At 42.8% G+C, this 27,329-nt stretch overlaps 2 protein-coding genes across 3 annotated transcripts in view; both read right to left on the bottom strand.

Annotated features, from left to right (window-relative positions):
- MAML2 (mastermind like transcriptional coactivator 2) overlaps positions 1–3,002 on the bottom strand; it is a 215,524-nt gene extending 212,522 nt beyond the window's left edge. Inside the window, exon 1 of the mRNA XM_074155595.1 lies at positions 2,595–3,002. Coding sequence (XP_074011696.1) covers positions 2,595–3,002 — 408 coding nt within the window. The remainder of the gene's footprint in view (positions 1–2,594) is intronic.
- Positions 3,003–9,211: 6,209 nt separating this feature from the next.
- Positions 9,212–27,021, bottom strand: CCDC82 (coiled-coil domain containing 82). 2 transcript variants are annotated; one of them, XM_074150780.1, is made up of 8 exons: positions 26,961–26,986; positions 26,103–26,337; positions 24,929–25,148; positions 23,664–23,756; positions 21,492–21,616; positions 20,457–20,627; positions 13,580–13,765; positions 9,212–13,026 (listed from the first exon to the last, which is right to left on the bottom strand). In XM_074150780.1, the coding sequence occupies exons 2-8, from the start codon at positions 26,328–26,330 to the stop codon at positions 12,961–12,963; spliced, it is 1,089 nt and encodes a 362-aa protein (XP_074006881.1). In that variant the 5' UTR covers positions 26,331–26,337; positions 26,961–26,986; the 3' UTR covers positions 9,212–12,960. The 2 variants fall into 2 exon arrangements, with proteins under 2 accessions (XP_074006881.1, XP_074006873.1); XM_074150772.1 differs by having other exon boundaries at positions 12,638–13,026; positions 25,782–26,337; positions 26,961–27,021.
- Positions 27,022–27,329: the final 308 nt, after the last annotated feature.

Here is a 27,329-nt window from a genome sequence, read left to right as displayed (position 1 = left end):
TCTTTTGTGCCAGAGCTGTACCTGCCACAAAAGAAGCTCAGAGGTGCCCCTTGTTCCAGGACCCTGCACACCTCAGATCTGCCATCTGCTCCAAGCAAAAGGTCTGGAATTAGAGGAATAACCATGGGTGCAAATAAGGCTTCCACTGGATTTCCTCTCAGGAAACACCCCATAGAGGATGAATTCTGCTGCCTTAGAGATGGTTCTCTTCCCCATCCATTTGTAATGCACAGGACAACAGGCTTAGTCTGCTTCTAACTTCCTCTTTCAAGTACCCTTGGAATAACTGGTAGAGCACGTTCCTCCTCCAGCTATGGCCAGAGCAGAGGCAAGACCCCCATTATTTCCTGGCCCATCCCTGGGGTCAGGGAATTTCCAAGAACAGGAGCACAATGCTGTGCTACCTGGTGTATTACCCTCATCCACTTCAATTCATCCCACTCAGACACCCTGCGGTTTGCTTTTCCTTTTCAATATTTGCAACAACGTCCTAAGGAGCTCTTGGTAAGTGGAACATGTGCCTCCGTTACACAGAGATGTGACTTTGAACCGATGCCTTTCTCTGTTCCTTAATTAGGCAGTCCTACCAGAGCAGCAAATGAGGAATGTCTGTGTCAAGCACAGAGTGGGAGGATCAGAGATGTGCAGTGATACCATTACAACAATACTGCTTCATGAGCCAGCACTTCTTCAGTGTCAAAACATGGTTCAGGGCCCCAAACGTCATGCTCAGTGAAGTCACGTACCTTGTCAGCAGGATTACCAAACGCTAGCGTGCAAAAATGAGGGGGACTTTGTCAGACCTTTCCCTTGTCAAAGACACATCTGTGCGGAGTTATCTGGGAGGTAACACAACATACAATGTGGAGCAAGGGCCATGTGTGGCATTCTCCAGCAAAGAGCAGGTTAACAATCTGTAGCGGTATTTCAGAAACAAGGACAATGTCTCAGCATTTAAAAGACGAAAATCTTTCAATATTTTCTTTGGAGTTGTTTCATTTAGCACTTTCAAACAGCTGCCTCCAGCTATTTCATAATAATAGTAACAACTAGTAAAAAAAAAAAAAAAAAAAAAAAGAAAGAAAACAAAAAAACCCCACACAGGCCTGTTCCCTGATTTCAGAAAGCGGATTTTTCTGGGACGCACATTATTAGGCAAAAGCCTTTTTTTTTTTTTCCCATCAGACAAGTGCAAGGCATTTCATTATACACACTGGAAAAATAAGATAATGGCTTTCTTGATTGTGAGGAGGAATGTAGGGAGATTTAATCTGAACATTGAGTCAGATCGAAGCGCCTAAACTCTCCTCAGACACAATGTTATCGCGTTAACGCTTACATCATCACCCTCACGAATGATGCTGAATAACGCAGCCCCAAACGTCGATCCACGCACCGTGGCAAACTCCCAGGTAAGAAGAGAGAAACAACCACAAAGGTCCCGTTTTAGCATACGTCAGGCACTAAGAAAGACAGGTTTGATGTCTGGCGTGGGGGGAGTGATCTATTTTCAGCCATTCGAATAGGAGCCACGGGCCTATCAGGAGGCAGTCACTCCTCTTAGTATACTTTTTGCATGTGTGCTGAGAACTAAGAAGAGTTGGAAGGCAGCACAGCGCGAGCATACGCCTTCAAAAGTGTGGTACACGGACTGCTCGTAATAAAGTAACAGGAGAACAAGGCTTCCCCTCCTTGACATATTCAGAGCAATTTCCAGTTGAAAAAGGTCAACATATCATTTAGCAAGTGGCAGTGCCTGGAAAACTGTTGTAACTCTGCTGCGCGGAACGCACTGGGCGATCATAACAGACCGACCCTTTCTGGTGGCGCTGGTGCTGGAGGCACGGGGCGCGAGAGGCCTGTGGTCGGCGGGAGGTGGCAGTGGGCTCCCGCGCGGGGCTGCTTCTGCGGGGTCCGGCCGGTGGCTGCGGAACATGGCTGAGCCCCACGCTCGGCCTCTCCTCTCTGGGCACTGGCCGCCTGCCTCCCGCATAGAGCATCAGCCGAGTCCGAGGGACACGGCAGCCAACTTCTGCCTCGAGTGACAATAGCCTCCTGAAGCCCCGACGAAGGGGATGAAATGGGGTGGGAGGCGGGGCGATTTCACACACGGGGCAACACTTTGGTGCCACTCTCACCCCTGCTTGGGGATGCGCTGGCAGCCTCTGCCGCCCTCCCTCAGGGACGCCTGCTGTCACCGCCTTGGCGGAGAGGCACGCAACGCATTTTTAGGACCACAACCTGGCCCGAAAAAACCCCAAACCCCAAGCAGCCCCAAAATCCCTTTGAGGAGGACAAGTCCCTCAGCTCCCCTGCTCCGGGCCTGGCAGACGGGCCCTGCGCCTCCTCACATCCTCGACGCCACGGCGGGGCCCAGCACCCGGTAGGGACCATGGCGGGGGGGCACAAGGCGCTGCGAGACCGAGACGGTCCCGCCACTGACACCCACCAGAACACCCCTCGGCTGGGGGCGGACACGGCCCCGGGCGCCGGCCCCACCTTCGCGCCTGCCCTGAGGGGAGCGAGGGCGGGGGCTTCTCCTCCCAGCCGCGCGTGGCGGCCCCTCCCCGCCGGCAGGGGGCGCTGTGACTCACCGCCAGGAGGGCCGAGGCGCGCTGCTCCCCCGCCGGCTGCTCCCCGTTGATGCCGCCGTTGCTGAGGAGGTGCTGGTGGTAGTCCGGGGGCGCGGCGGCGGCGGCGGGGGCGGCAGATCCGCCGGCGGTGGCCGCCGCCGCCGCCTTGGGGTGTTTGGCGGCCTTGCGGGCTCCCTGCCCCTGCTGCACCAGGTGGAGGAGCTGCAAGGTGCTCTCCCGCTCGCGGTCGGAGCTCTCGGCGCGGCCCCGCTCGTAGCGGCCCTCGCAGCTGAGGTGGTGCTGGCGGCAGACGGCGATGCGGGCCCGCAGCCGCTCCACGATGGCGCTGTGCACCCGGGGCGCCGCCGGGCCCCCCCCCAGCAGCCCGGCCCCCAGCCCCGCGGCCTGGGGGGGAGCCGTGTCGCCCATCGCTGGCTGCCGGTCCTGGCCCTCCGGATGGGTCGGTCCTCACTGCCGCATGGAGGGGGGGGGGGGGGAAAGGAGGGGGGGGGGGGGGAGGCGGGGGCAGCGGCGGGAGCCCGAGCCCGGGGGCTGGCGGCGGGGCGGAGGGCGGTCAGCCCCGCGCCCCCAGCCCACCCCCACCCGGCCCCCCGGGCGGTGACGGCCCCGCGGGGGGTTTGACAGATCGGGGGTGGGACGGGGGCGTCCGGCGGCCGCTACGGATGTGCCAGCATCGGCCGGGCGGGAGGGACCGGGGGTCGGGGCCGGGCAGCCCCCGCCGAGGGGCTCCGCGGGGGCGGAAAGGGCGCCCGGGGAGGGGGGGACGGGGGACAGACAGGGGGCTCCGCCGGGGGAGGGGGGCGGAAAAAAAAAAAATAAAGCGAGCCTCTGCCTCCGAAAGGAATCCCTGGATGAAGGAGATCTCCCTCGGGAATGAGTGAGACTTGGCAGGTTTATTGATTTTATTTTATTTCTGGGGAGCGGGGGGGTGTTACTCCTTGAAGTGGAAATTTAAGGCATTGCCGTGCTGGGCGGCACGGAGAAACCCCCCGGCGGACCAAAAATCTCCTAGATTTGGCGGAGTGGGGTTTGTTGGGTTTGGGGTGGTTTTTGAAAAAAAGTCTTTAGTAAACGTGCGAATAAAGAGCCGGGGAAGGAGGAGAAGGCTCGGGTTAGTTTAGTCTTTGTGCTTTCTCGTTTCTCTCGCCCGCTCCTTGCTGGCCGCTCCTCGGTTTGTTACTGCGTCCGACTGTCTGCCGCTAAATTGTAGTTCCTCTAAAAATACGAGAGACGGATCCCCCGGTCCGGAACAATGTCAGTCAGTGGACTTCCAGACCACGCTTCGCCTTCAGTTAATGCAGCCACTGGATAAAATCCGTATCGCTTTCAGTGCTTATTTCCCCCCTTAGTAATAAAGCGGCAAGCTACGAACCCAGGCAAAGAACTCCTCTCGCATACTTTCCCTTATAACTCCCAGATATTGAATAGTTTTCAAGTACAGTTTCAAGAAAAGCACGGGGAAAAAAGAAAAAAAAAAAAAAGGAAAAAAAAAAAAAGCCAGCCCCTCTTCAGACAGTAATTACAAACGGAGAGTTGCACTTACAAACTTCCAGCATTTTGCACCCAGAACAGTCCAGCCACTTTTCCTTTGTGTTTTTGTATATTCCATCCCCGACCCGCTGGGGTGGGTGGTTGCCGGTGGGTTATCGGCGCTGCCTCCGCCGGGCGCTGCCGCCGCCGCTGCCGCCGCCCGGTGCCCGAGCTGCCCGTTGCCCCTCCGTGCGGCGCGGCGCGGAGCGGGTCCGCGGGTGCGGGGCGCTGCGGGGGCGGGAGGCGGGTGTCAGCGGGGACGCGGCGCCGGGGAGGCCGGGGCGAGGCGCGGAGCCTCCCAGCGGCCGCGGAGGGGAGTCGGGCCGCCGCCGCCGCTCGGCGGGAGGTATTTGCATGGGAGGAAGCCAAGGAAATCCCCTTTCCCCTCCTCGCTCTGTACCTGGGTGCCGGGCCCGAGCGGCCGCCGAGGAGCGCAGCCTCCCGCTCTCCCTCCTCCCCCGGCGGCGAGACCTTCGGGCGAGTACGAGGGAGTTCTCAAATAAATCACGGCGCCGCGCTCCTCTACCAGCTGGATTTCTCTGGAACAGACGGTAGAAAAACAAGCGGTGTCTTCCAGAGCGCTCTGATGCACGGGGCGAGTGCACGACACGAGGTCAGGCTCGGGATGTGGGAGCTCCGGGCTCTGACATGAGCTTCTCGGGTGTCCGGGGCAAGTCACGTAGTCCCTGCACTTCGGTTCCTCCCCGGGAAAGTCACAGCCTTGGTGTTCCTCTTGCCCGACTGTTTAGAGCAGGGGTGGCCGACTGCGAGATCTGGCCCCCGGTACCGGCCTCGCCGCAGCTGGCAGCCGTCAGGTTCTGCGTGTTGCTGTAGGTGAGCTGTGAAGGAGGATGCAGAAATAGCTGGGAGCTGGTCGGCTTTATTAAAGCAATATGCTGTTGTGCTACCGTGGGCTCTATTATCCCAATTCCCAAATACCTCTTTGGGAATAAAAATGGCCCCCAAGCGTGCAGAGACACATCCCCGATGGAAAACCTTGAAGGTCTTTTGGGACTGTACAGCCCCTAATACAATGGTGTATCGTCTCATTTAGTTCTGCAGTGGGTCGAGTCAGAAAAACACACAAATTTCATCATAGCATACCAGGAGCATTAAGCTGAGGATGAGGAGGAACTAATGATAACTCTCACAGGTGGTTTTATCTTCTTCCAAGGTCATGCACATAAATACTTTGAATGCCAATGATAAAATGACATACTCCTGGAAATTCCCCCAAAACACATAAAAGATACACAGTGCTGGACATACAGGAAATACGAAAGCTCTTACTTTCTTGATCCCCATCTCCTTCATGTTGCAACAAACATCCCTGTGGGTTTCCAGGATCTGGCTGTGTGAGCACTGGCCAGAGTCTCCCGCACATTCAGACCCATGTTTGCCCCAGCAAAGACTTTTGATTCTTTGCTGAGGGACAAGGTCTGGGGAAGCCACGTTTGTGGATGTGCTGCCTTCAGAGGAAGGCTTTATTGCTAACAGGAAAAAGGGATTTTTTTGTTTAACCTTGAATAACTGAGGAAGAGTGGGTTATTATTTGATACGTAAGGGTAGCATGCATCGTGTGAGAACAATGGCTTGGCACAGTTGGAAAAAATAAGAAATTTTAATATTTGTAAAATAATGGACAATGTTACCTTTGTGTCAGGCCTCGCTAGGGCTCTTACTCGTTTGCTATAGCTCAGGTGTCCCTGCTGTGTTTAGGAGGGTCAGTCACGGAACGCACGTGTAACAGTAACACACGAAACCCATGGAGAATAAACAGGGGTGTGTTAAACCAAGTCTTGGCTGGGGGCTTTCAAAGTTGCTGTGGGAATATGGAGTCGGTGGTGCTGCTCCGGACGATACCAGTGGAGCTGTAGGAATTCTCCCTCTCTTACCAGATTTTGTAGAACTCGGAGAATGATCTTTCAAAATAAAGATTTTTTTTTTTGACTTAAGACGTTTAAGATACACTTTTATTTTTTTTGCCAAGCAGCATCTCATGTGTTTTGTGGTTTAACAGATCCTGTTCAGGGCGAGAGACAGCTGGTTGCAGGGCTGCACTGCTCAATACACAGCAAATGCTGCCCCTGGTGTTTCAGAGAAGGAAATACCCGAAATCCATCCAGCACCTTTTCCGAGTTTTGTCCAGAAGACCCTGGTGAAAGTTACCAGCCCCTGGACACCGCTGTCATTTTTGGATTGGTTAGTTGTCAGCTTTCTTAAAAGCAAACGGTTCTTAACATCATCGGAACATCGCTTGCAATTCGTGTCATAGGCGTTCTAATAAACACACACATGATAAAATAATAAACACACACATGATAAAACGTAAGCATAACAGGTCCTGAATAACTATAATTAGGTTTTTTTCCTTCTGTCGACATTAATTGGTGACCTTTTTACATGATGTTGCAATCTCACATAAGCTGTCATGCCTGGGCATTTTTTCTGTGGGAATTCACTATTGCTGTCGGAGCTCTGAGTTCCCTAAGTCAGCAGCCCCTTCCAGATCAGCAAAGCGCTGATTTCTGCTGGGTCCACAGCCAGGAATTCTCACCACAGACGTCCGATTGTGCTAATAACTTTCAAAAAATGGAACAAAAAGACTGTGCTGAACCTATGTCACTTAAAAACCTGACTAGATGCCTAAATCTGGGCACGTACCTTGTTCATCTGTGTTAAGAAATCATGTATCAAATTACTTCAAAGTTACATTAACTCCACCGGAACGGGACATCCTCCATGTCAGTCCTGGGGAGGATTTTGCAAACTAGAGCTTTGAATTTTCAGCCGTTTCGATTATTTGCTTTCCAGTGAGGGTTCTTAGCCATTTTGAGTGACTACAGTTCTAGATACATATATGTCCTGCGGTATTCCCAATCAGGCAGGCTCAGGCACCAGGCCGCTCACCTGGTGATCTGTTTAACTTTTGGAGCAGAGTCTCACTGCACCTGAGTTAATTTTCTTGTCTTTACATTTTGGGGACAAGGTGCATGCAATTCCTGCTCTGTGTAAACTGTAAAATAAGGCATCTTGAACACACACCACGTTTTTGATTAAGAATATAATCCCTGGAGCAACCTAAAGAAACCATGTCTATATCTTATTTAATCAACAGGAAAAACACCCAAAACCCAAACAATCCCACGCCATCCCTTATTACCTAGAAAAATACCAAAATTTCACATAAACTATTCAGGGAAGTGGAGCCAATGAGAGGGTTATTATCAGGTTCTTTCAATACCATTTCATGTATTTCTCATGTTATTCCTTGGCGGGAAGATCATACTTTCTTACATTCTTTTGTCTCACCGCTAAATTCAGATTAGAAATCGGCATTTCTTATTTCTCAAAGCGGAATCAGAAAGTCAACTTTTAGAAAGTCTGTTTTGTGTGTGCTGGGTATTTCTCTTGGAGAGGTATTGTATTTACACGTGTTTATCTAACACACCCACTCTGTTTATCCAGACAGACTTAAAGAAGGATAAAACTACAAGTCTTTATTTATCCAAATAAAAGTAAACTAGAGGAGTTAAGCCTGGGAATTGCCTGTAATTGCCTGCTGAACTGCTAGAAATAGCTGCTTTTTTGGAAACAGGAGAAGCCTTCACTGTTGGGAAAAAAAAAAGACGGTAACAGCTATCTACTATTAGCAAAGTTTACCATCCCATTTGATCCACAAATTACTTTCTTTCCAAAAACTGAGGGACACGGGCAGAAAAATCACTCCTTTTCATACTTCACTGCAAGAACTGGACATAAAATATAGACTGAAAAGGGCCTTCTTTCCCCGAAATACATCCCATTCGTAAGGCTAATCCTGTGCATGAACACCTTGAGTGAAGTTTATCATTATCATGGTCTCCAGTTACAGAACTTAAACTGGAGCAGGTTATCGGAACGTTACAGGAACTAAAGTAATTTATAAGTAGGGTCATTAATCACCTGCTCCAAGTCTAATCACATACTGAGCTCCCTTCATTGTTCTATTAAGAGAGGTACTTTGTCTTAATTAGAGATACTACTTACTTCAAAAATTAACACTGAAGACAGTTAAAAATATTCCTATCAGAACAAGCATATTCTCTCACCCCTTAACTCCGCTCAAATTCTCTGACGTGGAAAAGGAGGTACGAAAGACTGGTCAGATTCCTGACTTCTCCCATCGTTAGATACTTGCACAAAATTTTTCTGCTAGAAATATTCTTACTGAGTATATCTATATATAGAAAGTCTCAGGGGGTACGAGTCCTCTTTGAACTTCACGCTGTACAAGTACCAGCATTTACAGCCTGTCCTGGAAAATTTGATCTGAATTTTTTTTACATGTACGGCTCTTCTAAACAATCTTTTAATTTCCTGCGGGGAAGACAAATGTAAACATGATGTAACAATACTTCACGTTCTCTGTCTTGCAGGAACTCTTCAGGTAAAACGACAGCCACAGAAATATTATCACTTCCTCCAATCTCAGTGAGGGGAATATCAAAGCGTAAGAGAGACTATCCGCACACAAACACCGTGTCAGTCCCTGCCAAGCCAGATCAAATAGCAGTTCCCTGCTGAAACAGAAATCAGTGATGTCAATTCTAGGCATTTTCTTAGTCCAACTGGTGATGTCACAGACAAGATTTGTAAAGCTATGGAGGCCCTTTCTTCCAAGCAATTCTGACAGAATACTTTAGTATCCCTGTTAGAAGCAGGAAAATTGAAGATCTGTGAAAAAAGTCCCTGCAGGACCAAGAAAGAAGTAGATGCCTCACACTTTTTAGGCGAGAAACATGATGCGGTAGATATCAAAAAAATGAGTAAAATTAATCACTGGAACAATTTGCCAATTTTCATTTTCAGTCAAAACATATGTTTTCTTGAAATATTATCAGTAATCTACAAGCCAAAATTTCCCAAACTAATTTTTTTTTTAATTTGGTAGCAAACAGTTTAAATGTGGCAAAATGAGAAATTGACCATTCATTCTGACAGCAAAAATTTTAAATAAAAATCATACATTCTCGAGTTTTCAGAATATTTGGAAGGTAGCAGAAATTAAGACCAGTCAGGAAGGCTCTGAGAGGGCATACTCCATTACATAGTACAAACCCCATTTATTGCAGAACAGTTTTCCTTTGTAAGAATAAAGTTACACCCAACGTAAATGTTATTATTCTAGAGGAGCCAACTGAAGCGTAGAGAGATTTGGTTAACAGAAAGAAGTGGGGCAGCAAAGGGCATTACTTCTCCTAAAAAGGATACATTTGAGATAGATTCCTGAGTAGTTTTAAGTTGATGGGAGTGTTCCCACCAATATTCCCAGCAGAACAGGGATGAAGAAGGAAAAAGAAGAGGAAATAGAGTTCCCACAGCTTTGGTAACTAGGGAGATAGGTATAATATATATCAAGCCTCAGAATATTTACGTATCTATGTTAAAGGAGAAGCTGCTGCCTGAGCTGTAACTGCTCGGACCAGGGTCCCTTCACAGTGGGTGACCCCTGTGGGTCAATGGGTGCCTATTTCCACTCCTCACACACAAGCACACACACTCTTGGGCGTGCTCACTCCTTCTTCAGGCTCAACCCTAGGTTTTTCGCAGCAGAGTCTCAAGCATTGGATTTCATAAAAATAAGTAATTTAATTGGAAGGTACAGCAGCAGGGTCAGCCTGGGTTGGGTGCCTCCGAAAAGGGAGGGACCTTGAACAAAGTAATCCCTGGGCAATGACGCCCTTGTGATCTCTACACCCACCCCTCACGCGCGCATCCAATGGTGATTTTTGGTCTGGGGTCTTCTAACACCTTCTTGGATTCCCTCTCTGTGTCCAGGCAGGCCATTGACTGCCCTTGTTGATTTACAGTCTCTGCTGAGGGTTGGAGCCTCCTTATCTTCTGGTTTACGCTTCTTGTGCACCTGTGCTCACTGGCAGAACATGGGGAACTGAAAAGTCCCAGACTTCGGGAAAACACTACCAAAACATCAGTGTGTTATCACCATTTTTCTTAGACTAAAAGACTAAACACAGCACTGTACCAGCTGCTACAAAAATTACTAAGAAAATTAACTCTATGGCAGTCTAAAGGCTTCAGCAAATCATGCCAAGTATAGCTAGGCAAGCAGCATAAATCACACTACAGTACAACTTAACTAACTTATTCTAATTTAAACTTATTTAAGCTAAACAGTATTTCTGGACATCTAACTCACAGTTAAGGTATGGAAATAATATCTTCAACACAAGTTTACTTGACAGTAAGTCTCAATGTTTACTGGGATTTTTCATCTTGGTTTGTAAATCTTGTAGCTGTACATGGTACAAGTGAGAGCTGATGATATTAGCTTACTCTAACAGCATATAAACCATTGCTGATTTTCAACCCTTTAAAATATAAAAGTAGTTCATTTCTTACAATGAATGCTCAAAAAAGTGTACCAAGTGACAAATCTAAGGTACAGTTTCTATGAAAAAAAGCCAAGAGACGTTCACTGTTACACGATACACCTGGCAGCAGTCGCCTAGCCCATCAGCATACCTGCTATCTGTAGAGGGGCATAACGAATGCAGGGAGTTCTTGTGGACAAATCCATAAGAAACCAGGTTTTGTTAGTTCTGCTTCTGAGAGAACAACTTATTAGAAGACTCTAAAGTGTTAAAAATACTTTCCCTTTTACTGAGCTGCTCAGCCACAGAAGACTAATAAAAGAGTATGCGCATACAGCAGCATGTAGGAACAGTTCCTAACTGATTCAAAACCCTGCACCTTCCATCTTATCTTAGGCTACACCTAATTTATTTTATATAGAATCATAGAATCATCCAGGTTGGAAGAGACCCTTGGGATCATCGAGTCCAACCATCTACCCTACTCTACAAAGTTCTCCCCTATACCATATCCCCCAACACCACATCTAAACGTCTCTTAAACACATCCAGGGATGGTGACTCAACCACCTCCCTGGGCAGCCTATTCCAATGCCCGACCACTCTTTCTGTGAAAAATTCTTTCCTAATGTTCAGTCTAAACCTACCCTGCTGGAGCTTGAAGCCATTCCCTCTCGTTCTGTCATTAGTTACCTGTGCGAAGAGACTAGCACCAACCTCTCTACAGTGTCCTTTCAAGTAGTTGTAGAGAGTGATGAGGTCTCCCCTCAGCCTCCTCTTCCTCATACTAAACAGTCCCAGCTCCTTCAACCGCTCTTCATATGATTTGTTTTCCAGCACAAAGTACAGAGACAGAATTATAGAATGGTTTGGGTTGGAAGAGACCTTTAAAGATCATCCTGGCCAGGGACACCTCCCACTAGAGCAGGGTGCTCAAAGCCCCATCCAGCCTGGTCTTGAACACTTCCAGGGATGGGGCATCCACAACTTCCCTGGGCAACCTGTTCCAGTGTGTCACCACCCTCATAGTAAAAAAATTCTTCCTTAGGTCCATCTAAATCTACCCCCTTCAGTTTAAAACTGCTGCCCCTTGTCTGTCACTACAGGTCTTGGTAAAAAGTCTCTCTCCATCTTTCTTACACGCCCCCTTTAAGTACTGGAAGGCTGCAATATGGTCTCCCCAGAGCCTTCTCTTCTCCAGGCTGAACAACCCCAGCTCTCTCAGCCTGTCCTCACAGGAGAGGTGCTCCAGCCCTCTGATGATCTTCACGGCCCTCTGCTGGACCTGCTCTAACAGGTCCATGTCCTTCTTATGTTGAGGGCCCCAGAGCTGGACACAGTACTCCAGGTGGGGTCTCATGAGAGCGGAGTGGAGGGGCAGAATCCCCTCCCTCGACCTCCTGGTCATGCTTCTCTTGATGCATTCCAGGGTATGGTTGGCTTTCTGGGCTGCAAACACACGTTGCTGGCTCATGTCAATTTTTTCAGAATGGACAATACAGTACTTAACTCCTCCTAGCTCCTCAAAAATCTACTCCCCTGGCCCCAAAAAATTCTGATTTAGGCTTCAAGCAGTTCAGGCAAGCCACACATCATCTGATTAACTCCTACTTCCTGTTAAGTTACACTGGAAGAATTCTTATCTTGCATTACCACATTAATCCATTCTCTTAATTTTTTAGTTACTGCAAGTTGTTGCCATTATGTTTGCACAATGCAATTTGATATTTAAAATCTCAGTAAGTTGCCCCAGCTGCTTATCAGAGACAGCACTGTGGGCCCAAGTGCTCATTTAGATGGCTAAGGCAGACGCAGCCTGTATGATGCCTATAATGTGACTCATCACCTACTCTCTAAAGAGTGGAATGACTATTGTGCCGCAGGTGTACTCAGCACTGCAGAATACTTCCTCTGTTGCCTTGCAACAGTCTACACTGATTCCTCAGACGGGAAATAGATCTTTGCATTTGGGTCCTGTTTATCATAACTATCATTCTACACGGCTGGACTTCCTTGCATATAACAGGGAAGATATGATGCAAGTCATATGTTCTTGTATAACATAGCCTTACCTTTCCAAATATACCTACTTCAAAAGGTCTCAGCATCTCCTACCTTCCCTACAATGCAGCTCAATATAGGTAAGTGGAAGCTTTATTTCACAAGTAAACAGGTATTGAGATGTTATTTTTAAGAATTTTTAAGACTTTTCCTTTTAAGAAGGAAACTTAAAGTGACCTATGCAGTAAGATTGGAAGGGTTGATTTGGTAAAACTTTGGGTTATTATTGACACAGATGAGAGAAAAAAAGATAGAGTACATTCTGAAACAGTAGTTTAAAGGCATATGGATTTAAGTATAACTCAGCCTAAAAAGAATCTTGAAGACCAAGCAGAGATAAAGTCCATGCAGATGAAGCTGGCCATTTTTACAAGATGTCTTTCAAAGAGTTATAGGACCCCTTAATCCATTTTCTCTTCTTGGAAACTGTCTGCGTCATTCATGTAGTCTTCAAGATCATTGTATCTCTGCAAATAAAATAAAACCTGTATTATTTTATCAATGTTTAATAACCGAATTACATAAAGAATGTTTTTTCTTTTTCTTCAATACGTTAACAAGCATGCCAATAACAAGTCAAAAGCAACAATATCTGAAAGCTTGCTAAGTGCAACTCTACTACAAGTTGTCTTAAAATAGTTCATAAAGTATTTCTGAATAAGTCAAAGTACTTCAGCGTAAACAGAAGAGTAAAATAGTCTTGCTGTGCCTCATGTACGTGTCTCCAATCTCAGTTACAGCTTGAATTTGTCATGTTGCTGCTTTCAAATGAAACAGGAGCCTGCCCACCACAGCCCAGAGATCACGCAGCTGTCAAAAAGTTTCACGTCAAAAGCTGACACAAACTCTGTGAAGGCAGCACCACTGTTTGAGAGACTGGCTCAGCAGAAGTGGATGAACGGTTAAGCTGAGTTCTATCACCGAAGCCCAGTAATTCAGAACTGATCAATTAAATCAGACATATTACCTCAGCTTACTTTTATCTACTTGGAAAGGATACATCAAATAATTCAGTTGTACCTTCTGAATCCACCCATTGTCTTCCAACTGGGTGAAAAGCCGTTCAACTGTGTCTTTGACTGGTTCATCCTCAACACCATCCAACTCGGTAACAGAGCTGCAATCCACATACAACTTGTACTTGAAGTGCTTCAAATTATGATAAACTCTTGTACGATTTGCACACACCACACCAACCTTCAAAACCTAGGCCAAAAGTGAACAAATAATTCTCTCTGATAGAAAAAATGGCTAAATCAGTCTAGTAAGATTTTATCAGTCAGTCTAGGAAGATTTTTTGAATAATGAAATAACCAGAATGACACTACATGCATAAAATCAGCACAAACCCATGTAGTTTTCACAGCCACAGCAGAACAATTTTTGAGCAAGCAGGCAGCCAGCAAGTCTATGCAATGGCAGCTTATCAGTACCGTTTTCTTGCAAAAACAACCATGTTTATAATTGGTAGTATCCTTCCTATCTCCTGGCGGAACTTTGTTACAAAATCACTAACATTTTAGGCAACTACCGTATTGTGGAAGCAGAGGAAGAGAAATTATTTGATTACTTTTCCTTAACACGTAGTACTTCATAGGAACATGAAATACCAGTTTTAGCATTTTGTAGACCAAATGATATTCAATAGTTCTTCAAGAAATACATGTGAATACAAATAAATATTTATGGCTAGAAAGATATTTAATAAATATAGAGAGATTAGATTTAATAAAAATGGAATCTGAAAATTGAAGTTTTACACAATGCAAATGTTAATCTGTGACTGTCTGGGAGGTACAGCTAGGCCATAATGCTGTAGAAATCAAAGCCTCTGCACCTCCCAGTTTTTACCAGTTTTACTTCTACAGTTCTGTCTTTTGTGCATGGAAATTGTCTTATTTAACAGTTTTCTTAACAGCAGTACTTATAGACAGACAAATGGTAAATATGCACGTAAATACATAATCAGAGCATGGATTAGGGTAGATTAATTAACATCTGTCGGCACTAACATTAAATACAGGCAATTATTTGCACATATCTTGAATTTAGATTTTTTACAAAGATGTTAAGCTGTGAAGGTGTTTACCTGAAAATACTGAGTACTATATTGGCAATTGGGAGAAAGAGTCAAAGTTCATCTGCACGTAAGGACAACCTGCATTTCACATGAGTAAGTTTTGTTTCATTTCTACAAAAGAAGTAGTTCAAGTACATACAATGGCAAATAAGAAGAGGAATCTATCCCCTGCAAATGACCCACAGGTGCACCAATTGCTATTCCAACCCATGGAGACAAAGCCTACCCGGAAAGAAATTTATTTCTGGCTGGTTTTCAGAGGTCAGGTTTTCTATACTCAAAAGCAACATAACTAATACATGTTGCTTTGAATACAATGAACTTCAGCTCCTGATAAATACAGGAAAATCTGATTTAATTTTACTTAAAAAAAAAAAAAACAACCAAACCATCAACTTATCTCTAAAGGGCAGCATTGTTTTGGACTGATGTCTTCTCACACCTTTGTGAGTAACAAGCAGGTAAATGGCTAAAGGTCAAAGCTCTCTGCATCAGTAATGCAAGCTGTGACTGTACTGCTATTTCAGATTACATACACATATATCAAAAAAAGCCATGTTATATATTGCAAATTATCCCTTATGAGCTACAACACTGATACCTTTTATTGCTGTCATTGGCAATAATGTGAATACTGTTTTAAATTATGAGTAGGTTGTTTTAAACAATGCTTACAACCCGCATTTCAGGAAGCTTTTCTGAATGCATGACCAAATGTTTGCACCTGTGAGCAATTCCCCAAAACACCTGACCTACCTGTACTGGCACTAGCAGCATCTACTGACAAAGACAGTAGCAGAAAAGCATATTTATATTTATAAAGATTATATAAACTATAATTATATTTATATGCATTATTTACGTATTTTCTTAAATAGATGACTATACTTATTCTCTTAAATATATTAACCAGCAGCTTGCCTGATATAAGAAGGCAAAATATCACTGAAGTCAATAGAGACACACTCATTTAAAAGAACTTCTGATTTGACCTACAGTAGATCATAGAATCATAGAATGCTTAGAGTTGGAAGAGACCTTAAAGATCATCTAGTTCCAAACCCCCTGCCATGGGCAGAGATACCTCCCACTAGAGCAGGGTGCTCAAAGTCCCATCCACCCTAGTCTTGGACACTTCCAGGGATGGGGCATCCACAACTTCCCTGGGCAACCTGTTCCAGTGCCTCACCACCCTCAGAGTAAAGAATTTCCTCCTAATATCTAATCTAAATCTCCCCTCTTCCAATTTAAAACCATTACCCCTTGTCCTGTCACTACATTTCCTGACAAAGAGTCCCTCCCATCTAGTTCTGTTACTAGATGGCTAGTAACAGAAATTTTAACCATTTTGAGATTAAAAAATCCTATTACTATATTGCAATTCTCTACTGATCATGTACTTGGACCTATATGCAGCTCCACTTCCTACTGTCACCAAAACTGAAAAGCTAAGGCTTGTGTTTGGTGCTATAGGTGCTTCTGAAGTGCAAGACCTACCAACCAACGCATAAACTTGATTTATTCAAATTTCCAGAAGTACCATTTCAAATACTGAAAACAATCCAGAACTGAACTGCAGTGTTTCAGAGAGCATTTCATAACTTCATATATCCCAAGCAATGAGCTACAGCATCTGGAATATTGTGTGGTGTAAAACTGATGGCCCAGTTCTTCCCCTGTGACAACAGCTAGCAGGAGATATTTAGGAAGTTAGTATAAAATGCAGAATGAACACCAGAACGATCATAACATTACCACATAGCTTGTAGCAGCCAACAGTTAAGACAGCCTGTATCATCTCAACTATCATGTTCCATAGCGTGGAAGAAGTTTCCTCAAGAACCTGTCTAATCCCTTTTGGGAACCACAAACACTTTTCACTTCCAATGTTATCTTGTGGCAGTGAGTTTCATACTTTATTTATGCGCGAGGTGCAAAGTATTTCTACACTGGAGAAATGCCAGAGGCAAATAATTACATTGTATGATATTTATCTATGTATTGTGTTTTTAAAGCAAGAAATATTGTCTAAAAATACAATGCTATTTCAGAATATAGCTTTGGAAAGAATCTCAGTACTGTACGCATTCTAATTTTTTCCCCTTGCAGTTCTCACCATCCTAATGCTTAACTTATCTACTCGAGCTGGCCCTATCAGCCAAAGTTGTGTTAAATCACTTTGTATGGAATGCAGGAGCATAGCCTGACAACAGCACAACATGTAGTGACTGAATCCATGTCCTCTAAGCATGGTTATCAACGGAAGCAGAACACCAAGACTGAGAGTAGAAAACAAGTTGTAATCCAGGTGACACAGGAGCAAAGAAGTGTAGGGGACACTTACACCTTTAAACCTTTCCATTCTCCCTGAACATGGAGGAATGAGAATTGGCAGCTACACAGAACAATCACTGCAAGCCTAGGCAAAACTGGAACAGCTGTTTCTCTTCTCTTTCTACTAGCAAAGCAGAATACTTCAGAGATGAGAGAAAAGGAAAGTTTTATGCAGAAGGGGGTTGGAGGTCTGTTTTTGTTCTCTCCACATCCACTTTTCTTGGGTATTTTCAAATAAAACTTTAGAAAATAGTCCAACTACATGTTTCCATTCAATCTGATCTGCCAGTGCTAAACTGCCTTCTCTTAAGTCAATTAAGTTCTTGAAGTGCCAGTTTTACATAGCTCTGTGTGCCTTTTTTTCTTCCTTTCTTTTTTTTCCTCAATTGGCAGGACAAGTTGACCAATGCACTGCCAGCAGAACTTCAAAGGCTACTTGAGAACAGTACCTTTAGCAGTCTAAATTACAGGTTACCATAAGAGCATGAATGTTGCATTACAAAGCCACTATCAAAAATTACTGGAAAGTGCTCAATAACTCTCTCTTCTGAGTCTGTTCTACAGCCCCAGAGCTATATTGAGCATGCCCATGCCACGCATCTCACCACATGCTGGGGTACACAGCATATAAAAAGCTCTCATTTTCTTCTGTTAAGCTGAAGAGGACAAAAAATGAACTTGCAAGTTAGTTCAATATTCAGTAGGATATTTCAAATTTTTTTCAAAGTGAAAAATAGCCAATGCTTTGCTGCCAAATGTTGTCCTACATAGTGAGGGAATTGCTACCATTATTTCTAAAGGTGGAAGTTAAGTAAAGATTAAATTCTTGTGCTAGTTCACTTATTATTTCTGGTTAGGTAAGGCACACAATTCCCATGAAAAACAGAAATTTTTCAAATTAGTAATCTACATTTAGAGACCTGTATGTAAGGAAGAAAAGTCACTGTACAATGGACTGCAGTATCAGTGCTAGTATGATTGCCAAGGAATTGCCAAGGGGAAAAGCACTGCTGGAAAAGCTTAGCTTCTTGATTATCATGCAGACACGAACTTATCAAAACAGAGTATTAACAACTACTGCTCAGAAGGGTCTGTAACCTATTTAAGAAAAACTGTGGCACAGATTTTCCTAGATTCTGCTTTACATCCAGGGCCCAGTATGATGACACAATGACAATCACTCTGACACCCCTCAGATCTCTAAGGTAGAATATTTGCAAAGATCCAAACAATATAAGCTTGAGCTTCAGTAAGGTGTACTTCCAGTTTGATGAGGGATTCACTTTGTATAAGAAATCCTATTACACCACATTTCAAAATATATTGTAAATACAACTTGTTCTGACATTTTTTTCTTTTCAGCAAATACTGGGAGGAACTTTAGCTGTATTCAAAAATTATTTTATGGTCACAAAGAAAAGGAATATACCTTCTCCACCTCCTGAAAGGGAAGAAAGGCAGAAGGTGGATATCGGCTTGATACACAATTGTAGCAATATTTTATTTTCAACAAATCGTGTGCTTTGAGCTTATCATAAGAGGTCATGAATTACATTGCTTAAGAAGGTCATATGCATACCTAATCATAACAATTACTGGTAGCTGTAAATTTGAAGGGAAGATCCCTAAATACTAGGAACACTCAGGTTCTCAAGATTCAACATCTTCAAAGTCTCAGCTGTGAAATACAAAAAACATTGACTCCTCAAGTCATCTAAAATGACTGCCTAGAGCAACGTCATGTAACAACATGAAAGACGTGTTTCATTCCAAAAATACAATTTAATCAAAAATGTCCTAGTAGAGACAGCTGAGTGAGAAAAAGATGCAAGACTACCTAAACGGAAATGTTTTCCAGTTTGGACAAGTAGTTCTGATAATGCAGCAATGAGAAGAAAGCTCTAATAAAATGTATTTAAGTAGTTAGGAACAAGTCTTCTCAAAAGCAGATCAGCAATTTCAAGTGTCACTGCAACTGAGATGTCAAGATGCTTTGTCCTGGGTGAATAGCTACATGGGAAATAGCAGATGTGAAGAAATCTGAAGAACGAAGCAGTAAATTCTGATTAGGCTGCACTTGGACTATTAGAATGACAGTGGCACTATTTCAATGTTCTGACCTACAGCAAACAAGAACTGTTGGAGTGCACACAGACGCTCCAAATGCTAGAGGCAGAGTAGGCAAAGAATTAGCAAACCTAGTGACCCAATGCAGAACAAACCTTACTTGCCACAAAACAGAAAACACAATCATTCAACTGAGATCGTTGTCCATTTCACAGAAAGTCACTTTTATAATGTTTCTGAAAGATAATCAATGCAAGATTCCTGCTGGGAAAGTCTTAAGGGCATTATAGGCACACACAAAGGCAGAGGGCTTTCATGTGATCTAATTTCAGTGAAAAGACATTCTGATATTTAGAATATATGTAAATCTGAGGCAAATGTCATTCTTGATTTAAAGCCTCAGACTCCTGGCACAAGGAGATAGGGCCTATTAAAGAAAAAAAGCCGTACTATTTCTCAGGTACTTGGTGAAAACCAGCAATGCCAGGCATGTTCAGAACATCACTCAGTCGTGTAATTGTTTTTACTACTGGTTTTCCTTCCTTTAAGATATGCATCCACTTTAGGATTTTCAATCTTCTATTAGATGTCCTCTGACAAAACAAAAAGCTACTTTAGATATAACCGATCGAGTGCTCGTATTAGAACTTTGGTTAGTATGTGAATCTTCACGTGTGCAGTCAGCCTCTTTGACACACAGTATCAGACTGCCTCCCCATGCACCACAGAAGACAGGCATGCTGAGCAGCATATGTAGGATGCCATGTACCTAGAGTTTCCTTCTTGCCCTGGATGAGACTCAGACTAGAGATTTGAAGCAGAGGAAAAATTAAGGCAAATGTCAATTTTTACTTGAGGGCAAGAGTTACCAATAATCCCTGTTGTATGTCTTACAGTCATTTATCTTTTTTATCATGAAGTCCAGCTTATGGTTGGGTATACTTACTAGCACTTACTGCATGCAAGTACATGTGCTGTATCAGGTACTAATATTAAGTGAAAGAGCACATCGATCATTGTGACGCAGGCAAAAGCAAGGGTCATAGAAAAACATCAGATTTATTTTCTTGATAAAAGTTAGGGTTATTTGAGGATACTCTTAACTACCTCTTTCTCAATATATAAAAATGGAACAGGGGGGTGCAGAGGGGAATGTGTCTATTAATCCTGTTAAGTTTCATTGGAAACTCCTTCATAATTCCTACCTAAATACAAAACTATAATCCTCCAAACTGCAACATGGTCCTCGTATTTTAAAAATTAATAGGGTTTACAAATGGAAGTACAGTAGCTTAACTCTTGCCTCTAACATTATAGACATTAGATATGTTGCCAGAATTTCTGTTCTTTGTATGATCTTCTGTAACACCAGGCAAAGCTTAAAAACAATTATATAGGGTGCTTGTTTGAAGTTACCTGCTTGTCATCTGACATGAAGTCATCTGCTTCCAAAGTTCTGCTATTATAAAGCCTTCCAGAGAGCAGCACTTTAAACTTACAATACCGATTCAATTCACAGGCCTGACAAGATATATTTTCTGGATTTTTCAAGATTATGCGAACATCTGGGTAACAATCCACACGCTCCTGAAAAAGAGATTTCAAATAACATTAAAGAATCTCCATAAACTGAAAGATGCCTCAAGTAGGCTAGAGTACTCTGTACTCACACAAAATTAGTGCAAGAGATAAACAAACAAACAAACAAAAAATCCAAACCCCAAAAGAGATTAAATTCTGAAGTTTTTCACCATTCTGTTGCAAACATATATCTTCTCAATCATTTTCCAACACTTCGCTCAGTTTTAGCTCATCTTTCTTTCAGCTTCAGACCTAAAGAACAGCTCCTACCTCTTGGCACTAATTTTTCCTCTCCTCTCTTTTTTTTTGGAGGGGGTACGGGTGCAACTGTATCAGTTGGTCTGCTTCAAATAAATACGCTGTATCTCTCCGCTGGCCCTACGCTATTATTACAGTGATTATTAAATCACCACACCTATCACATTAATACTACTAATTTGCAAACAATGACTAGGTTACTGTATATTGACTTCATTTCTTTTTAAGCAGAAGTTTCATTGTGAAGATACTGGTTTATCTTTTTGTGGGAGGAGGAATAAATTTTGTTATAACATTTAGCAAGTGACAAAAAAATCCTCAAAAACTCATCTGCTGAAGTTAGTAGGAGAAGCATTCAGGTAACTGAGAACAGATTCTGTTCTGTTACCTAAATGTTTATCTGATTATAAACACATAAAATACTTCAGATATTTATAAGTATCAAAACAAGTTAAAAAACGGAAAGAACAATGAGCTTCTATTAAAAAAGTATATATAACTATAGTAAAGGTACAATAATTGCTGAGAATTACACTATTAAAAAAAATAAAAATCTATCAGCAATAATATGATTTGGAGTCCACTACACTATTTAAAGTAGAAGCTACATACCTTGTATCGATCTTTCCAGCGACTTCTAGAGATTAAGTTCTCAAGACGAGGCTGAATAAAGCGATCATCCAAATAATGAAGTGAGAGCAACATATCTTGCGCATACTTCTTTTGTCTTGTTCCATCTATTTAGTGAGAGTCATTACTAATTTGCTCGCCACCCTATGTTGCACAAGTTTCTTCAAATAAAATTTTCAAGGACATTATGCTTCTGCATAATGATTTAAATAAATTATTACTGAATACAATTGCTACTGTTATCCATAAAGTGATCCATGCATCTTTGATAAACTGATATATTGAATTATTTTAAGTCTGTATCACAAGAGGTACACGAATAAAGTCTACAATCAATGTTAAAGTGAAAAGCTGTCATCCCAAATGGAGACCCATTCATTCAATGCCCTTTAAAAGATTGGAAAAAGAAGAAAAAAAAAAAGTCTTGCTTTTTGTAAGTTGTTCCTAATGTATAAGGGAGGAGGTTGCAATCCATGAAAAGAAACTGCTGAGCTGCTTCACAGCTGAAGTTTTGGCAACTTTCTTCCTGACTTATAAAGAACACATAGAAACTGACCTTTAAACTTCAGCAGCAGAGTCAGATGCCTTGAGTTAGGCAGCACAAGTACTTCCAAACACTTACTCAAGCAAAAGAAATAAACGAATATAGGATAAGCAAAACTACCGCTATGCCACAACTGTCTCCCAAATATGTGCTGGACTCCAGTAATTAAACAAGACTTCCATAGGTGCAGGCCAATTCATATTGTCTTGAGCTTCAGCATGTACAGACATACAAATTAATTCAGCCGCCTTCCCATGTCTTTTAGCAATGCTGTCATCAAAGTAACAGAACCGAGAAGGACCACTGTCCAGCTAGTTCTCTATGTCAATTAGCTATTTCTATATTATAGCCACCATAATTAAAATTGCTTTTTCATATACACTTTACACACACACACACTTTCAGTAAGTCAACTATACCAAAGGATTGATGAGGCTGTGCTAGACCATAAAAAAATCCCTCGAAATAAAAAGCAAGTCTGAACTCTACTATAAAAGTCACTGCTCTTGATTCAAACTAATTAACATTTTCACTTCCACTACCTCAGAAAAATCCATTCTGTGTTATAAAAATATATCTTTGTAATGCTAGGCTATGTTTATACTATATAATGTTCTTCAGAAAGAAAGGATACAACCTCCACCTGACCCACACAACTGACCTACTTGCAGCATTTTGGCAATAAGTTACTAGTTTTGTAGAACAAATACAATCTGAAATAGACGGAAGCTATTACAACATAAATCTGGCAAAGTTTACTTATAATTTTTCATAAGCTTATTTTCACTTGATAAAAACAAAACAAAACTAATACCTGAAAGAACTAGCAGTGGTAGATGAAAGACATTTTTAGCTCCAAGAATGCACAACCTTTATTCTGAAGTCTGTGGTGTACTTTGGTTCTCCATTCCCTCTTAGTTCCTGATGACACCAAAACTTCCTCTCTTTGGCATTTCGCTGACTCCTTCCACACCCTGACACTGACAGTCCTCTCACTAACCCGTCTTTACAGTGCTTCTGAAACTACACATGAGGTTGCCATTCAGCCCAACTAGGCAAAATGCCAAAAAACCACTTCCTCAGCAAGAACAAGACAAAAAGTACCAACTGCAGCTGAAATGTATTTGTTTTATGTGAAAGCACAAATGATAAAAAAAGAAAAAAAGGAAAAGAAAAAAAAAAAATCAGATACAGCGTAATCTCCATAACTAAAACTATTTATTATCTATCAAATTCTTCAGTAAAAGCTATGGAGCACGCGACATTTTGACAAATCAGCAGACCTTGCAATGTTTTCACTGAGGTATCTACTTTGAAATTAATTTTACTTTCATGCTCGAACTGTTACTACTGATCAGTGACACAGAAATACTTCCCTAAATCTCAGAATGCCCTCTAGGCTTAAAAGAATTAAGTCTACATATTTTTCCAAAAATTATCCTTTTCAGATAGATTTTTTTTTCCCGCCAAAGTTACAGAGCAGCAAAACTAAGAACAGATCTCGGGACTCCCAGTCCTATACTCTAATCAGGAGACACATCTATCCCTAGAATAAATGTCTTTGTATAACTTTGAATGCACTATTATATTATTTAATGCAATTTACTTACCATATAATGAGCCCAGAAAAGTGTCATCAATTGCATTTATGAGGAAAGCCTTTACTATTCTTTTGAAGTGTACATAATGATCACAGCGAGATACTTGGAAGAAAGCAATATTACCAGAATTTAAAAAAAAAAAAAAAAAGAAAAGAAAAAGATGTAAGCAATGTTAAAAGTCCTTTTAAGAAGAATTCTTTTTTCTGTTATTGTAAATTTAGAATTTTAAAGTCATTTAAATATGGATTTAAAAATAATTTCAATGTATAACATTGAAACATAGCCTTGAGACCTTGCCTTTAAGTATTGCTTCTCATCCCAATGATCTTAATGAATTTTGGCATCCTAAAGTCACATGTCCTTTCAGCAAGAAGAGCCCACACCACAGTAAAAGCTACAAACACTAAAAGAAGAGAATAATTTTTTTCTATGAATAGCAGGAAATAATGCAAACCAGAAAAGGCCAGGCTTTTTTTCTTTGTTTGTTATTTCTTTTTTCTAATTTTCTTTCAAATAACACAATTCTTCTCACTTCTTCACTAGGGAAGAAATACCACAAATGCTTGTGACTATCTGCACTAGCACCGACTGTCCAGTTAATACATACTTGCTTCCGAACAACAAAATACGTAAGAAGGTAACTAGCATAAAGTTCTGTTTTAGATCTTTATCTCTCTGCTCCATCCAGATTCCAATTTTCATAGAAGATCAACTCGACAAGTTTTCTTATCTGTGCAGTTTGACTGAAATTGACCGATAAATTCAGAACCCCCTACAGACCTGTGCCCCCAAGTCTCACAGCCATGGAATAAAAATACATTAAAAAAACCAACCCATCAAATGCCAAGACTCAAAACGCCCAAACTCATGGTAAGAATTTTACATCACTCTCCAGAAAAGAATTTGGACGGAATAAATATAGCTATTTTTAGCATATATCACAAGATGGAGCACAATGCTTTTAGGTCTCCAGAGGAATGACTGTATCATAGGTAGCCCTCTTCACCCTAAATCAGACCAACTTGAAAAATCCGTGCAACAGGATTTCCCTTCCTTCCCCTCAAATTATACCCTCCCTTTAGTAAGACACAGAAAGACTGTAAAAGCTTACTGTGGAAATCAGAGTACTTCCACAATAAATTGAAGCCTTTTGGAAATATGCTTTTAAACTACCATATCCTACTACAGAGTATTTGTATTTACTGTCCATTAATATTTATTACAGCACTACAAGCAAGTTATACATATAGAATTGTCAATAATTTTGATCTTACAGTGTGGGACGTGGTATGCCAGCAACTCGCTATTTGATGTATTTAGTTCCTTCTGTTGTGGCTGGTTTTTACTATTCACGTGCTCTGTGTTGTCATCATCTTCCTCTTCCTCTACTATAAAATCTTTCATGCTGTCACTGTCAGTTTCACTAACTTCTGTTGGTGTGAGGGGCAAGTGACAAAGTGGTTCCTCTTCTATTTCTTCTTCACCATTAGAATCCTAATTTTAGAAAGTATTTAAAACAGAAGAATTTTCAGTATTTGCACTGATGAAATACTACATATACTGGATAAGATTTTTGACCTTCTAATAGCACCCTTTGTTCAATTAACAAGAAAAAATATGTTTCAAAAAAATACATAATTCTGTACTAGATGACAATTACTTTCAGTTTTAAATCAGCCATCTCCATGTTCCTCTCTTCAGTCTATTTGTAGGAATTAAGCTAACATGAGAACTCTAAGTTACTTCAGCAGGCATTTTGCTTCTTGATAAAAATCATTTGACAGTCCTCTCATGCATATCTTCTTTATGGGAAAAAAGAAGAATGATAAAGAAGCTTTTCCTTCCTGACTACATAGAGAAGATACCTGCATTCTAAGCTGCTTAGTCATCAGAAAGCCCGAAAGAGCAAATGAAAGGAAATTCTAAACTCAGTGATTAACATTAAAGGGTTTTTAGCAGTCAATATTGTTAACTAGTTAATGTGACAACTGCTAAAATGTGACAGAACTACCGATTTGTCATGAATAAAAAAACAAAAGAAAATCCCACTGATTTATATCTATTAGTCTTCATCTTTCCCTACATTCAGTATTTTCGCCAACTGAATTTCAAAGATAAAATCCAGACCTCACAATTTTCACTGCTGCAGGATCTCCGAGTTGCTCTTTGTTTTGCAAGTTCTTTCAATTTTGCAAACACCTTCTGTTTCCTATTAGTAGAAACATTTTCTGTAGGGCAGGTTTCATCAGGCTGCTGTTCTTGGGAACTCTCATCTTCATCCATTATACAGTGGCGCTTAGCAAAAACTTTTCTAACAACTATATCACTGTCCTCACTTTCATCATCACTGTCATACAAGACAGAATTATTCGACCTTTTACGCTTCCCAGGCATGATGCACTCATCCTCACCATCTTCTGTTCCTTCCCCATCATAGCTTTTCTCTACCTGATCTGAAAGGCTGTTCTCCACAACACTTTCATCTTCTTTGTCTACTTCATCTTCTGATGCAGTAGGCTCTTCCTCCTCAGAGCTACATGAGGATTCATCATTGCTGTCAAGTAGTATGAGCTCCCTTTTAGTGCGCCTCCAATCAACTCTGGATTTGGATGACAGTTCTGTTCCTGCTGTCTTATTTCTTGTTTCGTACCTTCTTACAACTGCTTTTATCTCCATTGGAATGCTGTGATAATGCATCAAAACATAAACCAGTAAAACAAAGCACATATTATATTATGCCATTCAAAACAAACAAACAAGAAAGTAGAAGGGCATGCATATTTTATCACATATGCTTATGACAATTACTAAGAGACACACACAGCAATCAGCACCAAAAAAACTATACATGCACAATAACTTATGAAGAGGATAGACCTTACTCAAAAACCGCAGAAGAACACAACTGCCCACTCACCATGAACGAACAGGAAAAATGTGCCCTGAAGTCCAGCTACAGATCCCGTCATCCCCTCCAACACTGGAAGCCTACAGCTGAGGCGGAGAGCCTCCCTGCTCCTGAGGAGCAGCGCACATCGCTCCTTCAGGATCAGCAGGCCTCCCTCCCTGAGGGGCGGCCCAGCGCCCACAGCTGCTGCCCTCAGCTAGGGAGGGACCACCCCACAGAGGCCGGCGGGCCTATCCCCGCCTGCCCGCGGCCAGACCCCGGGGGGCCGGGCGCCCTGAGAAGAGCCGCGCCCGCCTCTGACCGCCCGCTCCCGGGCCGGCCACCGTACGGCCATGGCACAAACAGACCCCCACACCTCCCCCTATCCCTCAGCAACGCGCGGCAACCGTTCCTGTTACCGTTAACGTTCCCGCCGCCCGCCGCTGGAACCGCTGAGGAGGCGACCGCCCCCTCCCCGGCGCTCTGCGCTTCGCGATTGGCCGCTGCCCCCTGTCACTCCGCTGCCGCGCTGTTTACGGAAGTGTTGGCAGGTTGCGACCGAGCAGGGAGGGGGAAGGGAGGCGTGTCACGTGGTGTGGCGGGCTCTGCGGGTTGGCGCGCAAGGCTCGAGAGCTGGAGATGACGGGTTCGAGTCCTGCTCCCGCCACGGGGCAGCGAGCGGCGCTCTCCCTTCCGGCGCCTCATCCAACAGGTCTCAAGCAGAGTTAAGAGTGTGGTGGCTTAGTTGAAATCGTATTTTTGCTCGTCCTAGGTGGATTCCTGAGGGA

Source organism: Numenius arquata, chromosome 1 (genome assembly GCF_964106895.1).
Source record: "Numenius arquata chromosome 1, bNumArq3.hap1.1, whole genome shotgun sequence".
Lineage (NCBI taxonomy): Eukaryota > Metazoa > Chordata > Aves > Charadriiformes > Scolopacidae > Numenius > Numenius arquata.
Note: the sequence above shows the minus strand (reverse complement) of the source record. Positions and strands in the feature narration are given on the sequence as shown.

Coding starts and splice junctions, on each gene's coding strand:
- CCDC82 (XM_074150772.1), bottom strand. CDS start 26,330: ATGGAGATAAAAGCAGTTGTAAGAAGGTACGAAACAAGAAATAAGACA. Junction 23,757..24,928: donor GGCATACCACGTCCCACACT/GTAAGATCAAAA, acceptor CTTTCTTCCAAG/TATCTCGCTGTGATCATTAT. Junction 21,617..23,663: donor TTTTCTGGGCTCATTATATG/GTAAGTAAATTG, acceptor CTCACTAAATAG/ATGGAACAAGACAAAAGAAG.